At 42.3% G+C, this 18,150-nt stretch overlaps 1 protein-coding gene across 6 annotated transcripts in view; it reads right to left on the reverse strand.

Annotated features, from left to right (window-relative positions):
- LOC103102905 (sodium/hydrogen exchanger 2-like) overlaps positions 1 to 15,848 on the reverse strand; it is a 163,985-nt gene extending 148,137 nt beyond the window's left edge. For all 6 annotated transcript variants that reach the window (XM_056809542.1, XM_056809544.1, XM_056809545.1 and 3 more), the window contains exons 1-3: positions 13,867 to 15,848; positions 9,455 to 9,918; positions 8,446 to 8,696 (exon numbers count right to left, since the gene is read on the reverse strand). In XM_056809542.1, the coding sequence (XP_056665520.1) occupies positions 8,446 to 8,696; positions 9,455 to 9,918; positions 13,867 to 14,281 (1,130 nt within the window). In that variant the 5' untranslated portion in view covers positions 14,282 to 15,848. The remainder of the gene's footprint in view (positions 1 to 8,445; positions 8,697 to 9,454; positions 9,919 to 13,866) is intronic.
- Between the last annotated feature and the right edge of the window lie 2,302 nt (positions 15,849 to 18,150).

The following is an 18,150-nucleotide window of genomic DNA, read 5'->3' on the forward strand; positions in this document are numbered from 1 at the left end:
TTTGATCATATCTTAACTGATCCCTTCATTCATCACAGCAGTTGTTCCAAACTCTTTATGCTCTCTTCAAGCTCTAAAGTCCAGCCCTGTCCCTTTATTCTCTGCAAATTAACTCACCCCCTCTTTTACCAAGAGAAGAGAGGTCATGTAAGATGAGGTCCAGCTATCTCTCTACCCCTAACCTCAAAATTTCCCTATCTCTTTACCCCATCCCTCCTCCTACCCTCCCACCTCAAAGTGACGACCATCTCTCCTCCTTTCCAGAGGTGTCCTTTTTGCTGATTTTCTCTACCTTTCTCTATTGCATCTTCCAGCTCTCTTTCCCCACTGGCTCCTTTCTCATTCCCTATAAACATATTCTAGTCTTCCCTACTCTAAAAAGAATTTCCCTGGACACAGCAAGGGGTATCCTGAGAGCACTGTCTTCTCTCCCTTTATCTTTACAGTTGCAGTTCTTGAAAAAAGTTGTCACTGACTCTCCTTCCCTTCCATATCTTCAACTGATGAGCCCTAGCAATGTCCCTTCTGCCCCACTGTTCCACCGGAACTTCTCTCTCCCAACTCACTGACAGCCTGCTAGCTGCCAAATCCAATGGGATTTTCTTGCAGAAAGGGGCCCACAGCATTTGCCAGAAGTTGGAAAAGAACCCAAACTGCTTGGGGAATTTGAGAAAAAATCTATATGAGAGACAGGATAGTGCAAATCCTTCTGCCTGCTACCTTTGGCTATAAAGAGACCAGATAGTCTAATTAAAGTCTTGGGGGCAGCCATCCTAGCCTACAAATTAAAAAAAAAGAAAAAAAGAAGAAAAACACTACCAAACTCAAAAGAAAGACAACTGTTCTGAGCTGGTACAGTTAGCCGAAGATAGGTTTGTCCCTATTGGTCCTTGGGTGTGCCTTCTTCTGGGTTCAGGATATAATTGGAGAATAGATAAACTGACAAAATCATACACAGAGTTCCAAAGAAGATTTCTAAAGAGATACTTTGTGGAAAATCTTGAAAAATCCCCTGGAATAGATCTGCTCAATGTAAAGTGCTAGAGGAAACCATCAGGTGATCAGATTAGCTCTCTCTACCTCTCCGACAATAGCTAATATTGACTGGTAACATCAGGGGTGATTGAAATCACAGAATTCGTCCACTTGCCAAGTCAGAAGCCAATTTTCCAGGCTCAGAATGGAATCCTTAAGCTGCGCCAAGCCAACATGCAGATAAAACAAACTAATTCCAACCACTGCCCGGTGGAATTGATTATTTCAAGTGAAATCCCTTTAGAGCTTTGAATCACCTAGAAAGTCAAATGGCATTAGTGCTCTGTAATTCAACAGTAATTCATCCTTTATGTTTTTAAGCTTTTGGAAACCCTAACCTGAGTGCACACGGAAGGGACATGTCCTCATTTCAGCAGCACACAGAGAGAGGGTTACTAGCTTAAAATCCAAATTCAAACAGAGTAAGATGGTCATTTCCTTTAGTCTACATGTAAAAATTTAGCAGATACTAAACCATATTTATTGTTATAGCTGTCATCGTTATTGTTTCTATGAAAACCAAGAAGAGAGAAAAATATACTCTATGACCTCAAGGTAAGTTAGGACTTTCTCTGAGTTTTGGTGTGTTTTTGGTATGGACTTATAATTTAATGAGTATATGGAACTCCCCGTGTGGAAATTCTCTCCTCTGATACAAATCACTAAGACTTATCTACCACTTCCAATTGCACACCTAGGAGACTTGGTGTGTCAACAGACACACTAGCCAGCATGTGTCAGAGACAGGATTTTAATCTTCCTAATTCCAAGGCTGGTCCTCTATTCACTATAACATAATGCCTCTTGAAAGGAAAATATATTTATATCAACTTCATCTTCTCAGCTATCAACTTTTATTTTCTCATTTTGCATCTAGAACTGAGATTTCATCAATACAAGGAAACCTCAGGATTGAAATTCATGCCACCAATGCAGATCAGTAATTGTTCTACAACTAATATGTCGTGGAAAATTACCTGGAGAACTTGCCCAGGACCACACAGCTAGTATGCATCAGAGGTAGGATTTGAACTCAGGTCTTCCTGACTTCAAGGTCATCCCTCTCTCCACCATGCCAAGTTGCCCTAAATGTTTGTCAAAAAAATAACACAATTCCACTATTGTGCTCAAAAGAATAATAAAGTGGAGGAATTCCATGGGAACTGGAACAACCTCCAGGAATTGATACAGAGCGAAAGGAGCAGAACCAGGAGAACATTGTACACAGAGACTGATACACTGTGGTACAATCGAATGTAATGGTCTTCTCCATTAGTGGCAATGCAGTGATCATAAACAATCTGAAGGGATCTATGAGAAAGAACACTATCCACATTCAGAGGAAATTCTGTGTGAGTAGAAACACAGAAGAAAAACAACTGCTTGACTACATGGGTCAAGGGGGATATGGCTTGGATTATAGACCCTAAATGAACATCCTAGTGCAAACATCAACAGCATGGAAATAGGTTCTGATCAAGGACACAGGTAATACCCAGTGGAACTGCACATCAGCTATGGGAAGGATGGGGAAAGGGGAGGGAGGGAAATAATGTGATTCTTGTAACCAAGGAATAATCTTCTAAATTGACTAAATAAATTAATTTAAATTTTAAAAAATAACACAATTCCTATTTATGTATTGAAACAATGGTTGCCTCAATAAGAATCCATGTCAAGATTTTCTAAATTTCCCATACCACTCTAAGTATTTGTAGACTCAAGACAAAATACATTATGGGATGATTTTTCTTCCCATAAATAGGGCAGAAATTGGCACAAGTAATACAATACATGTTCTAGATTTATACAACAGGGAAGGATTTCCTCTACATGCTATCAAAAGAGCTCTGAATGAACCCGTTGAACCCATAGGCTTCCAGGGCTATTTAGGAAGAAAGCTGAAGAGAGGTCCAGATTTCATGATCCCTAGCTCTAAACATCCCCAAGGAGATAGTGTCTGGGGCTTCCAATTGGCTGGAAATGCCTCAATGATTAAGACATTCTTTAAGATTGACTGGGGGATCCTAGAAGGGAAGCAAAGAAAAGTTTTCCTTATCCACAATATACTACCATTTTACATTTGTAATACCCTTCTTTTCATTGTAGCACCAAGTTGGAAATGAAGAGGGTGTCCATTAATTGGGAAATGGCAACACAAATTATTGTGCATAAATGTAATGAAGAACTGGCAGACATGAATAGAACTAAGAGTACAATGACAACATTATAAAGAAAAACAACTTTGAAAGTCTTGAGCTCAAGAGTGGAACCAAGATAACAGAGAAGGTTCATAGACCTGCCTGAATTACTCTCCAAACTTTAACATAATGCCTCAAAACAAATTCTGGAGCAACAAAAGCCATGAAAAGAAGGTGTGAAGTAAATTGTCAGGCCTAGGCAACTTAGAAGATCAGCAGGAGGCATTTGTTACACCCTATTAGGAGAAGAACACAAAGCAGTGCATCAATGCAAGCCTCAGTTCAGCAAACTAGCCCAGACCTTGGAGCAGTTGACAACTTCAGGAGTTCTCAGCCATGGAAAGTAAGGGAGTCATAAAATCACTCATAAGGAGATTACATGGGGTGCCTTTGTTGGCTCTGAGTGCAGGACTCTTTTGCATTGCCCATACTCAGATCCAGGTCACAGTCCCAGTTAGCAGTCTCAGGGCACGTACCAGCACTTGCAGTTTCAGGGGAGCAAAGGGCCCTTGCAGGTGGCCACAGTTCAAAGACAGAAGAGTACTTGGGGTTGCTCACAGACCAAAGCATAGGCTGAGAGAATATTAGACACCCACTTCCTTAGATCACACTTCCTTGGAAGAACTAAAAACTTATAGATTCCCAGAGCTAGCTCTTAAGGAAGCTGCACAAAGAACTCAAAGCTTGAAAGAGTTCCCTTTCACCACAGGAACAGTGAACTGTAGCTATTTATTTAAGTTAAAAGACAAGGAAAAGGCTAGGAAATGAGCAAACAACAACAACAAAAGGAAACTCAACATTGAAAGTTATTTTGCTGATAGGAATGACCAAAACACAAACTCAGAAGAAGATAACAAAGTCAATACCTCTGCATCCAAAGCCTCCAAGAAAAAAATATGAATTGAACTCAGTCCCAAAAAGAATTAATAGAGAATCTCAAAAATGATTTTAGAAATCAAATGCAAGAGGTAGAAGAAAAATTGGGGAAAGAAATGAGAGTGATGCAGGAAAATCATGAAAAAAGTGTTGACAGCTTGGTAAAGGAGGCACAAAAATACTAAAGAAAATAATAACTTAAAAAAAAACAGAAAAAGTCAATTGGTAAAAGAGGCATAAAAGACTACTGAAGAGAACTCCTTAAAAAGCAGACTTGGCCAAATGGAAAAAGATGTACAAAAATTCACTGAGGAAAATAACTGCCTAAAAAGTAGAATTGGCCATATGGAAAAAGATATACAAAAGTTCCCTGAAGAAAATAATGTCTTAAAAATTCGAATTGAACAAGTAGAAGCTGATGACTCCATGTGACATCAAGAAAGAATAAAATAAAGTCAAAAGAATGAAAAATATGATAAAATATGAAATATCCCATTAGAAAAATACCTGACCTAGAAAACAGATGCAGGAGAAATCATTTAAGAATTATTGGACTACCTGAAAGCTATGATAAAAAAAAAAGAGCCTAGACATCATATTTCAAGAATTTATCAAGTGTATATATTTTCATACAACCCACAATTTGAAAATTTGTTAGAGAAATTTTTCAGGGAAAGAAGCTTACTAACTCCTTGAATTCAGAAAATGAACTGTTTGAAGAAAGATGCCTGTAGAAACCTACACTGCATCAAGAAGATCCAGAATGAACTTTGGGGTGCAATTGAACTGAAGGGGTTGAACAGTTATTTTGAATGAATACTCTTATGCCAAAGGGGACTGCCCCCTAATTTGCTTTTTGTAAATGTGTCTAGCAAACATTGGTTTTGCTTTCTCTCCCTTCTATTTCCCTCTCATTTATAACTATCATTGTTTCCTTTTAGAAGGAGCAATATTGTATACACCTGTAGTTAGAAGATTTTTAGAGGTATATGCCGATTATGCTAAATGATCAATTGGGGAGACTAGTCTCCCAAATGATCACAGTGGGGGTTGTTAAGATGCGATTAACTCTCCCTTTCCCATTTTTAGATTTAATCATCAAAAACGTATACACTCCAGTTATCCTTAAGTAGGGGGAGGTCTTTGACCCACGTGTGTGAAAGTGGGTTACAAATCAGAACCCACTGACTGCCCCCTGGGCAGTCCTAAACAAAACTGTAGCTGTAATTTGTCCACATAAAAGTGGAAGGAAGGCACAGGAAGTGATGAAAGGAATGGTCTTTAAAAGTGGCAAGAACTTCCTGTGATGAAGTCTTTCACCTTGGAACTTGACTTGAAAAAGCTTGGGAACCTTGGACTGCTCTTGAATTTTCCCTTTGGACTACCACATGGGCAAGTGAAAAAGGCTGACTCCTTTTCCTGGTTTTTCTGGAGGTACTAGCCTCTGAAGAGGCCCCTCATCTTAAAGGAGGTCTCATGCTAAAACCCTTGTTTAATATACTTCTGGGCCCCCTTTTCTGGGCCTCTTAAGCCCTGCCTGGTTCAGAATGCACCATAGTTAATATCTACTTTCTCTGATTTTCTTACTTTCACTCTTTCTATTTTGTAAATAATCTCTGGATACCACACTCTTAAATTTAGTCCAATCCTTTTATTTTTTACCGCTTACACGAGAAAAAATGCCCTGATCTTCTAAAACCAGAGGGTTAAATATAAATAGAAAAAATATGCTGGTCACCTTCTGAAAGAGATCCCAAAATGTAAGCTCCCAGGAATATCATAGCCAAATTCCCAAACTACCAGGTAAAGGTGAAAATACTGCAATAAGCCAAAAAGAAACTACACAAATATTGGAGAGACAGTCAGAATAACACAAGACTAGAAGCTTCTACATTGAAGGATCTGAGGGCCTGAAGTATGTTATTCCAGAAGGCAAAGGACCTAGGGACTATAATCAACAATCGCCTACCCAGCAAAACTGAGTATAATCCTTCAGAGTAAAAAAGTGGCATTTAATAAAATAGAGAACTTTAGAGCATTCCTGATTATCAGAGCTGAGTAGAAAATTTGACTCTTAAAAATAAGACTCAAGAGAAGAATAAAAAAGTAAATAGGAAAGAGAAATCATAAGAGATTCAATAAGGTTAAACTGTTTATATCCCTAAATACATAGGAAAGTGGTACTTGTAACTCCTAAGAACATTATCACTATCAGAACAGTTAGAAGGAATAAACATAGACAAAGAGCAAGGGTATGAGTTGAATATGGAGGGATGATATCTAAAAAATTAAAATGAAGGAATGACAAAGAAAAAAATGAATTAGGAGAGGGGGAAGGAAGAAGTAGAATGAGGATAATCTCACATAAAAGAGGCACAAAAGAGATTTTACAATGGAGGGGAAGATGGAGGGAGGTGGGGAAGGGAACACTTCAACCTTACAATCATCAGAATTATATCAGAAGGAAGAACACACACATTCAATTGGGCCTGGAAATCTTTCTTACCCTACAGAAAAGTAGGAGGGGAAGGGAATAAGAGAGTGGGGCATGATGACAGAAAGCAGAGCACATTGGGATAGATAGAGGCCAGAAACAAAACACTTTTGAGAAGGAAAAGGATGAAAAGAAAGCGAGCAGGATAAAATGAGGGGGAAATAGGATCATGGGTAATACATAGTAGTCATAATGATGAAAAAAATTTGCAACAAGTCTCTCTAATAAAAGCTTCATTTCTCAAATACATAGAGATATGTCAAATATATAAGACTACAAGTAATTTCCCAGTTGATAAATGGTCAAAGGACAAGTAATTTTTAGACAAAGTAATTAAAGTCACCTATAGTCATGTGAAAAATGCCCTAAATCACTATTAAATAAATGCAAAATAAAACAGCTCTGAGGTACCACCCTCACCCCCATTAGGTTGGCTGTTATGACAAAAAGGGAAAATGACAAAATTTGGAAGGGATGTAAGAAACCTGAGATACTAATGCACTGTTGGGGGAGTTGTGAACTATTTTAATCATTCTGGATAGCGATTTGGACCTATGCTTAAAGGGCTATAAAATCATATATACCCTTTGACCCATGAATATCATTACTAGGTCTGCATCCCAAAGAGACAGATAAAAAACAGAAGGAAAAAAGACATATGTACAAAAATAGTTATAGCAGATCTTTTTGTAGTGGCAAAGAATTGGAAAGTGAGGGGATACCCATCAATCAGGGAATGACTAAGTTTTGTTATATGAGTGTAATGGAATACTTTTATGCTATAAGAAATGATGAGGAGGATTTCAGAAAAACACGGGAAGACCTCTACAAACCAATACAGAGTGATATAAACAGAATCAAGAGAACATTGGACACAGTAAGAGCAATATTGTACAATGAACAACCGTGAATGACCTACCTGTTCACAACAATACAATGATCCAAGACAATCCCAAAGGACTTCATGACAAAAATGCCATCCACTCACAGAGAAAAAAATTGATGGAGTCTGAATCCAGACAAAAACATACTATATATCATTTTCTCTCTTCATTTTTGGTTTATTTTCTTCTACAAAAGGACTAATATGGGAAAGTGTTTTACATAATTGCACATGTAAAATCTATATCAGATCCCTTACTATCTCAATGAGAGGGGAGGGGAAGGAGGGAGGAAAAGAAACTGGGAATAAAATTTTTTAAACTGAGTGTTAAAAATTGTTATTACATTTAATTAGGAAAAAATAAAGTATTATCAAAAGAAAGAAAAAAGAAAATCTTGAATTCTGATCAATTAATGCAATGATAAACCATGATACTAGAAGATTGAAGAAAAGGCATGCCATTCTCCTCTTGCTAGAAAGTTGTTGGATTCAAGGTGAGGAATTCTTGAGAACTAAGTTTTTTTTCCAACATGACCAACACAGGAATTTGCTTTGTTGAATTACGTATATGCCAAGAGGGTTTGTTGTGGTGGTGGGGGGAGGGGGGTGTTAATGATTTATTGGATTAGAATTCAACAGAGTGGGAGGAAGAGAAAATAAGTGCTTGTTCTAAATTTGTTAATTAATTTGAAATTCTTCCAGCTCTCTTTATGGTTACAAAGCTCTTTTCTATCCATTCTCAAATCTCAGCCTGTGAAGTCATTATCCAAGTGAAGCAACTGAGATCCTGAGAGAGAGGAACTTACCCAGGTCCCACACCCAGATAGAGAGAGGTATTATTCTTTCCACCTTATATAGTTCACAGGAGGTACCTCCTGAGTTTGCTGAGTAGGATCTAGCACAGAACCTTAAACGGGAGGCTTCTCTGAGGCACCAAGAGCCTCTGGGATACTTACGCCACAATTCCAGAGAGATGAGACATTTCTGCAGTGAGATAGGACAGGTAGCTATACAAGAAGACAAAGAGGGGCTCAATGACACGGATGGCCTTGGTAAAGCGAGTGGTAAAGGCAGCAACCATTCCAAACAGGAGACCGATGAAGACTCCTCCGATGCCAACAACAAAGAACTTTCCCATCCCAGCCAAAATATCCACCGTTGTGATAGATGACATTTCATTGAAGGACTGAAATAATTTATAGAGAACCTGTAAGAGAAAGGATTAGAAGAATGTCAGGAGAAAAAGGTCAAAATGATGATGCTCATCATTCCATTAGATCAAAGGCAGACCCGAAAGACAGTGTGGCAAATTGAACAATATTGCCTCAGGCATTTGCTAGGTGGCCTTAAGTAAGTCATGCAAACTATCTGGCCTTCAGTGGCCTCACCTGTTAAATGGGGGTTACAGGACCTGTCTCATAGGGCTTTGGGGAGGCTCAACTGAGATAATCCATAGGAATTCGCTTTGGAAACTTTGAAAACACTACATAAATGTCAGTCATTATTACTCAGCACTTCTCAAACTTCAGGTTTCTCTAGAAGTCCAGTTTCCTAGGACGCCAACGAGTCACTGGAGCTTTCCCCTCATTTCTCCTGCCTCCTCCCCTCTGAAATCTTGAGTATTGTGTTGTACCTTTATGGTTACCTACCTGGGAACATGTTATTTCCTCCAATAGCCTGAGAACAGAGGCAGTCTCATTTCTGATCTTCAGGGTTCTTTCCCTCACCTTTATGTCACTCAGAAAAGCAAGGCACCCCAAATTGTTGCTCTTTAAGCTATGCCAAGAACTACTGAGCTCCCTCATACCCCTACAGAAGCTCCCTCGGTGGGGCAGGAGACACTTGGCCCCCAGTGGGCTGAATCCAATTTTCTGAATGCTCTAGTCCTCCTTAAGAGAATGGCCTCTATCATGAGGGCAACTGGACTTAGCACCTGGGACAGCCCAGGAAGGCAGCAATACTTACAACAATCACAGCATCATTAAGGAGAGACTCCCCAAAAACCAAAATGTGAAGCTTCTCATTCACGTGCATCTCTGCGAACACTGAGAGCACAGCCACGGGATCCACTGCGGCGATCAGAGTCCCAAACCAGAGGTTATGGAGTAAGGAGACATCCCTCAGGCTGAAGTACTCCACCTGGCAGATGCCATAGAGGGAAAGGCCGATCCCAAGCACGTTCCAGAGGGTGCCCACAACTGCATACAGAAGGATAGTACCAATGTTCTCAAAAAAGGGCCGACTGGGCATGAAGTAGCCCGCATCGAGGACAATCGGGGGAAGTAAGTAGAGAAAGAATATGTCACTGTCCATGATGGGTGGAGATTTGTCATTTAAGCCATAAATGATTCCGCCCATGATGAGCCCCACAAAAATCAGGAGGCAGCTTTCTGGAACAACCGAAGGCAGTTTACTGTAAAGGTGAAAGCCTGGAAGAAAGAGGAAGATACTGTGACTGGCAACAATGTAGTATCTCTACTATGGATAACTTCTTTTTGGAGAGACAGAATGTGAGCTGGAAAGAAGTGGACCAGAATTCAGAAGACCTTTGAAGCCTAACTCTGTCACTCTCCAATCATGTGACTTTGGAGAAAAATCACTTAACCAATCTAAGCCTCAGTTTCCCCATTTGAACATTTGAGATCATAATAGTTATACTACCTTCCCTTACAGAGTTGATGTCACATGATTTGAATTAGTTGCCCCCTCCCTGCCAATCTGTGAGTTCATAGATGTAGTAAGCTCCCAAAGTGAGAGCTCCTTTCACTGACCCCTCTATTACAATGGTAGAGAGTTGCTTGAAGGAATAAGAGACTAGCCCATAGTCACATAGCTAGGATGTGTTCAGGTAGCATTTGAACTCAGGCCAGGCTGCATCTCTAAATCAAAATAACTTCAATACTTCAAGAATTTGTGGCTTTGTCAGCATAGAAATTCTCTGCTGATTCAGATGGCGACCCCTCTAGGATTTAACACTTGACACGGTTCTGAAATTCATCCCCCATAGCCAGCTTGGTGATGAGCTTCTCCAATCCTAGGCAGTCTATCACAAAGGACTGCTATTCAGGGTCCTTCCAGCCCAGTAGGACCTGCTGGCCTAACCTTGACGAACCCAGGGTCACTCACAGTACAAAGTATGATCCGATTAGAATAGCTCTGCACAGTAGAGCACCAGGGAAAGTGCTTTACCGTTCTGTACTTCATCATTATCATCAAGCCTCAGGATTTACAAAGAAATGAGTTCGATTTCTGGTGTGCTGGCTTTATAATGACTTAATTAAGATGCAGGGGCATGGTCAAAGGCATTTCTTCTCTATGACGGAGACAGTGTTGACTCATAAACCCTATCCCATTACCGTCAGCAGGATTATTTATATGTATCCGCTGAATTCTTCATAAATAGGTACAGTCGTTTTAAAATATGAAATGATACATTCATCAGCTTGCAATATTTTCCCCAGGCCTTCCTGTCATCAGAATGAGAAGAAACTTGGTGTATCTCGATAGCCTCGAAGGATACAGTACTGATGCTCGGGAGTAGGCTTTAGATTGGCATTCAATCCTGGCTTGGGACAACAGAGCCGGAAGGACCTTAGAGGCCATTTAGTCCAGCCTCTCCTACCTCCCCCCATTTAGAACATGAAAGAACTAAGGAGCAGTAAGAGACGTGACTAGCTCAAGGGCACATAAGCCTTGAACTTGGCATCAGTTGACCCACGTTGGAAGTCCAAGGCTTACCACACTCATTATACCCCGCTTCTGCCATCTGTCATGGGCTCTGCCAGGCCCAGGAAGGATGATAGTAAAGGTAACCCTCTGGGGGCTTTTCCACACTGGTCCAATGAAATACCGGCACCTCATCTGGAGGCCATTGGCAGTAGTTTTGTACCTCATTCTCTCGACCCGCCCATTGCACAGATATCCCTTATTTAGCACTCTTTTGGCACATATCCTATCATGCACTTGTTTATGAGGTAGCTTATCAATGCCTGCATGTATGTGTATGTCTTATCTCTCTCTCATACCCCCTGGAGTATTAGATGCCCTTTAGTAGAGCTCTAAGTGGGTCTGTGTGGCATCCTCAAAGAAGCCAGGGTCCTAGAAGCTGTGAACGGACCCTATCGAGGAACTATCTCCTTACACTAGCCAGAAGGGATCAGTTTGTCACCCTGGAAAAGGCTTCTGAGGGCTCTCCAAGATGGGTCACACACACAGTCTCCAACTGGGATGGTTTCAGAGCAGTCCTACCTAGAGACGCAGGGATGGACACTTTCTCCAGATCCTGCCAAGGTCCCAAATTCTGATGTTGAAAAATCTCACTGGGGCACTGGCACCCACATTTTGAGTGTGTCCAAACCACAAATATCTCCAGGTGCTCAGCTTCCTAAGAATAATCCCCTCTACTAAACTAATGCTTCACGCTTTACAAAATTCTTTGGCATTCGTCATCTCCTCAAACTTTGGCATTGAGGTGGAGAAGGTAGAGACCATGAACTATTCTTTTTTCCATGTGGGAAAAAGAAGGCTCTGAGTCCTGAATGACCTTGCCCTGCTTCATTCAGATTGTTAGCAAGAGGCCGAAGAAGTTAAGCTCAGTTTTCTGGCTCCTTGGAGTCTGAATCCCTTTCCTGGAGAAGGAGCATTTCCGAGGGTTTCCTCTAACTAAAGGCCTTGGATGGCAGAGAAGAGTCATATTCCTGAAACTAAGAACTAGAACCATTTGGACACTGAACATCCTTTGTCTCCCGGCTAAGGGAGGCAGTATTCAAGACTGAAATGGGCAAAATTTCAACATGAGGCTTTGTTCTACAGACATTTACTGCACAACCACTGCGTGTACGACTCTGATCTAAGACTACAAAGAGACAAATCTCCAGATCCAGTGTCTTAAGAAGCTGTTGATATATTTTGACATCAAATAGCCCATGTAACTGACAAAAATCTCTCCTTTGCTCTGGAACTAACTCCAGGAAGTGATGCAGAGCGAGAGGAGCAGAACCAGGAAGAACATTGTACACAGAGACTAATACACTGTGGTATAATCGAACGTAATGGACTTCTCCATTAGTGGTGGTGTAATGTCCCTGAACAATCTGCAGGGATCTAGCAGAAAAAACACCATTCATAAGCAGAGGATAAACTGTGGGAGTAGAAACACCGAGGAAAAGCAACTGGCTAACTACAGCGGTTGAGGGGACATGACAGAGGAGAGACTCTAAACGAACACTCTAATGCAAATATTAACAACATGGCAATAGGTTCGAATCAAGAACACATGGGATACCCAGTGGAATCACACGTCGGATACGGGGGGGCGGGGGAGGAAAAGAAAATGATCTTTGTCTTTAATGAATAATGCATGGAAATGATCAAATAAAATATTATAAAATTTTTAAAAAATCTCTCCTTTGCTAAGGTGGGGGCTTTGGGGGCAAAACACAGATTCTATCCAACCTGCTATCAACTGAACACCAGTTAGTTTTGTTAGACTTTAGACTAGCTGATCTGAGAAGACAGTTTTTAAAGTCTCCCAAAGAAATGCCAAGGTACTTGTTAAGAAGCATCAGAGAAAGTCCTAGCAAAGAGAACTCTTGAATGCAGTACATTTGGGCATGGGAGCATCCTGTACTAGGCTTGATATCAAAAGAAGTGGGATGGAAAAAAACTTGCTTCTGATTTGTACTTTGCTGTGTGACCTTGGGCAGGTTACATAACATCTGTGATTGGATGTTAGATACAGACGTAGAGCTGGAAGAGAACTTAGAGCTAATCTAGTCCATCCCTCTCTCATTTTACAGTTGAGGAAACTGAGACCCAGAGACACACAGGTAGTAAGTGGCAAAGAAGATTTGAGAACTCTAGTCCTATGCCTTTAACTTTAGTGTTCTTTCTTGTGTCACATTGCCTCAGTTTCCTCACCTGTAAAATAAGGATAATAATGGTCCTTACCTCATAGGATTCCTGTGAGAATTAAATGAGATAGGAATACAAAGCCCTCTATAAATCTCACGGCACCATTCACAGGTCAATTTTTATTAATTAAGGATTTTCAAGTGTTCCTTCATGCCAAATATTGAAACCTGAAGGCAAACACATTTCTGAAGTATTTCTGTTTTCCCAGAAGCCTGGGCAGGGGGATCGGTCCCTTGATTTCACCACCTGTTAGACAAATAAAGAGCATGCTCCAGGAACTAGGGACAGGTAAAGAAATCAGACTGAGTTAAGTAGCCTGGTCTGTCCTGGAAGCCCCAGTTGCCCTTTAGGGCTGAAGCCCCACCATTCTACCCAGCCCTCTGAGCACGCCCCTGTCTCCGTACACCCAAGAGGATAGGTTTAACCCCAGAGAGCACTAAGCAAGCCTAGGAGTCCCTACTCACCGATCTTGGCCAGTGAGGCCAGCATGATCCATAGTGTGATCTCAAAGGGCACCTGTACATGTTGGTAATCCAGAGAGAAGAAGAGTGGGTGTGTGATCCCTGAGCTCTTGGCATCGGTGGTGCTATCCGAAGGTCCCCAGCCACTGCCATGGTCTTGGCCTCCTGGGAGTCCACAGCCACTGTTGCAGTTGAAGTCTCTTTCACTGCCCGAGTTGTCCAGGGACCCCCAACCACTGCTGCTGGTCTGGATCTCCTGGGGTCCCCAGCCACTGCCAGAGTCTGGACCCCCTTGGAGCCCCCAGAAACCACCACTACCTTGATCAAGGCCTCCTGGAGGTCCCCAGGGGGTTGCATTGCTGCCATCCTGAGAGGTAGTCAGAAGCAGAGTGAAGATCAGAGCCAGTCCTGTGCCCATGGCAAGGCACCTTGTCCTGGCTCGGTCTACCTTGCTCAGTCCACCCTCAGCCCTCCAATTCCCAGCCCCCTCACTTTCCGAGCCACTGCTCCTGTTGCCTCTGCTCCCCAGGAGCCTCCAGGCTAAATGTGCCCTGGCCTGTGAGAGCTGCCTGCACCAATGAGGCTGGGGAGGGCTAGAGATGGGAGGAGGGATGGGAGGAGGACAGGAAACAGGGACCAGAAGGCTGGGACCAGACTGACAAAGGACTCATCGACCTGCTGGGAAGCTAGCTCTCATGGGAGAGAAAAATTTTAAGAGAGTTAGTTGGGATCCCCAGGGAATCTCATTTCCTGCCAGACCTCACCCCATAGCACCCCAGATTTGGAAGGGACCTCAGAGAACATGTGGGCTAACACGTCTGCCTGTCATGGCAGCATGCCTGGCCATTCCAATTTTGGAAAGCTCATTTTGATAAGAAGTTGCCAATGTCAAGCAGGAACCTATCCCATCACTCCCAGTTTTGCCCTTTGAGCCAAGATCAGAGGATCCTCGAATTAAAGTTGGAAGGTGCATTCGAGACTATGAGAGAAAGAAACTGAGGTTCAGGGATGTTAGGGGCATGTATGAGAGGCCTAATTTGAGCCTGAGTCTTCCTGACCCCCAGTGAAGCACTCTCTCCATCAACCCATCCTGACTCTCTCTCCTCCTTAGTCCAACAGAAAGCAGGCAGGGTCTGGGGCAGGGGGTATGTTTTGAGCATCCTTTTGTGAGTTTGGGGGCTACTGTTGGCCATACTCTCACCTCCGGATTCTTTCCCTGTCCAGCTTCCAAATGAAAGGTGTGAATGGCCTACCACTAGATCTCTATAGTACTGTCTCATATGTACTGTTATCTTCATTTTTCAGATGAGGAAACTGAGGCTCAGTAAAGCTAAGTGCCTCCCTGATGGTCACATGGCTAGCAAGTATCTGAGGCAGGATTCAAACCCAGGGCAGATCAGGGCAGGGTCCAAGCAAGTTTTAAGCATTAATTGGCACAGGGTTACATCTCTGGGTGAGGGCCCCCAAGGAACCTTGGGCAAAGGATGGGTTATCTTTCCCTTGTCAAGTGATTCAAATGAATAGGAGGGACATTAAGTTGGAGAATACTAATCAGTGCAATCAAAATTCTTCAAACCCTGTGAATCTTTTCATCTTTGGTTTGAGGGATGAAGTCATGTATGTTTGTATTTCCCAGTTATCCAGTTCATTCGCTTATGTCCTTTGGCTCCAGGGGCAATAGAAATGAACTACTTGGAGAATATTGACTTGGTAGCAAAAGCCAACCGAAGAGGCAGCGTGCACATACTAGCTGTGGGCTCCCTGGCAAGTCCCTTAGATCTGTCCTCAATTTCTTCATCTATAAAATGGGCATAACAATATGACCTACCTCATAGGTAAAGGTGTGTCATAGAACTTAGAACACAGAATACAGAACATAGAAGAACATGGTTCTTTTCCTGCTGCAAGAATCAAGGAATCACCACCGAATGTTAGGTGTGAGGAGTCTTCAGGAGTATCTAGTCTAGGAGTTCTTGACCTTGTTTGTACCCAATGGACTCCTCAGAATTACACTTTTAACGGCTTAAATGATCTATACAGAGACTCCCAAAGGAAGTCAATGATAGTGAAATCAAGATGTCTGATTTTCCCATCCATCCTTTAAAATCCAGCCCTAGTCCCAGGGGTCTGGGGGCCCCGGTTAAGAACCCCTAACCAAATTGAAGAAACATCTAATCCGCTGGGGTCAAGCTCAGATGGAAACAGGAGCCACTACAGCCCACCCACGCAGTCAGGGGACCCAAGTTGTATGACGCTTTCTGCTATAAACTTACTTCCTGCATGACCTTTCACAGAAGAGAAGACCGAAGCCCGGAGAAGAAAAGGGATTTGCCAAAGGTCAGGCAGCTAATAAATAGCAGAGCCCCATCAAAGGAGTCCCTCTTATCAGATTACCAAATTGACAGCTTGTAAATATTAGAGAGAACTTTGGCAGTAACTACAGGAGGATAGAAAAGCAGAAATTACATGGACTGGGCTGTCGGAAACTAGGAGGCGGCGGCTCCAGAGAGCCCCAGAGCCTACAGGCTCCATCCAAAAAGGCCAGAAAGTCCGGCCTATCTCCTCTGTTCGCCCTCCCTGGCTCTGCCTAGTCACGTGGCCTACCCAAAGGCCAGACCTGGGCAGTGTCTATTTTGGCCCCAAAGCACATATAGACAGATCCCACAGCAGACTGACAAAATAAGCCTGGGAGATGTAGGTGATTGATGAAAGCGCAGTTTTATTTTTCCTCAGCTTTAAAACACTATCTTCCCCTGACAGGCATTCCCTCAAAGCTCTCCCCTTTTATCTTCTTAAAATGCAAAAACTGAGTAGCATCTTCTGGAGGTAAAAGATCTACTATTTTTTAGAACCCCTAAAATAACCCTCGTGGGAGGTTGTCCTTCAGCACAGGGGTGGAGAGGGGGGGTGCTGGTGATGTGGATCTAAAAAGGCATAGCAGAGGCCACTGATTAGGAAGCCAAGAAAGGGGGGTGCTGAGACCAACTTGTGCAGACACCACTGACAGTGCAAATGGGAAAAAAAGTGACCTTGGGAGCATCCTGACTTCCTCTACTCTTAATTCGAATTTAACTGCTTTGTCAGGAGAGAAAAAGAGGGGCAGGGAGAGGTTCTGTGGGTAGGGAGAGAGACAGAGACAGAGAGAAAAAGAGATAGACAGATAGAGGGAGGGAGGGAAAAGGGAGAGACAGAGGTAGAGTTAGAGACAGAGGCAGAGACAGAGAAAGAGACACAGACAGAGAGGGAGGAAGCGAGGGAGAGGGAGAGAGGGGGAGATAGAAAGACAGAGACAGGAGAGACAGAGAGATAGACAAAGAGACAGAAAGAGACAGAGACACAGAGATAAAGACAGAGGGGGGAGGAAGGAAGGGGAAGAGAGACAGAGAGACGGAGGGAGGGAAAGAAAAGGAAGGAGGGAGGGAAAGAGAAAGACAGAGAGAGAGAGACAGACAGAGGGAAAGACAGAGAAAGACACAGAGAGAGAGAGAGACAGAGGCAGAGAAAAGAGAGACAGAGAGAGAGAGAGAGCGAGCATGAATAAGAACAAGAATTTCACATAGCAGGATATCCTCAGCATTAGCAACATGACTGACTAATCACAGAAAACATGGGTAATTAAAACATGGAGGCCCAAGGCTATTAGATAAATCCATAACCCATTTTTCCTTAGCTGTCCAAACACCACCCAACCAACCACTAATGACAAATCAATGGCCCATTTTTCAGCAAATTGGGACTAGTTTGGAGACACAGAATCACCAATGCATGGGCCTTTCATTTGTCAACAACAAGTCTGTCCTAAAGAGAAATTAAATGAAAAAGCAAGGCATTAACTGCAAAGTACAGGGGAAAGCTCTAAGTTGGATTTTCACATAAACTTGGGGCTGCTGACTTCTCCATCTACTTTCTTTTGTTTCCCAGCATCCTCAGCTGGGTACTTTGCTATCAGTAAGTGCTAATTGGACTCTATACCAATTTCAATTAGCCCAGAGGTTCTGGAATTGGAAATTAATTTTTTTAATATTCAGTACCCATGTAAATGATGAAAGGTATTGAAGGGAGAAATCAATGCACCAAAGTAAATGTGTAAAGTTATTAAACTTTATTGCTAGAACCATATCCCCAAAATGTCACGAACAGGAAAACATTCGTGCTCCCATTCAAAGTTCATATCCCGAGCTTCTTAATTTGTAAGTGCAAGAAACTGGAAACAACATATATGCCCAACATTGGGAGAATGGCTGAATCAATTATGGTCTGGTAATGGAATATGATAGTGCTGTTTAC

This window comes from Monodelphis domestica, chromosome X, assembly GCF_027887165.1.
Source record: "Monodelphis domestica isolate mMonDom1 chromosome X, mMonDom1.pri, whole genome shotgun sequence".
Lineage (NCBI taxonomy): Eukaryota > Metazoa > Chordata > Mammalia > Didelphimorphia > Didelphidae > Monodelphis > Monodelphis domestica.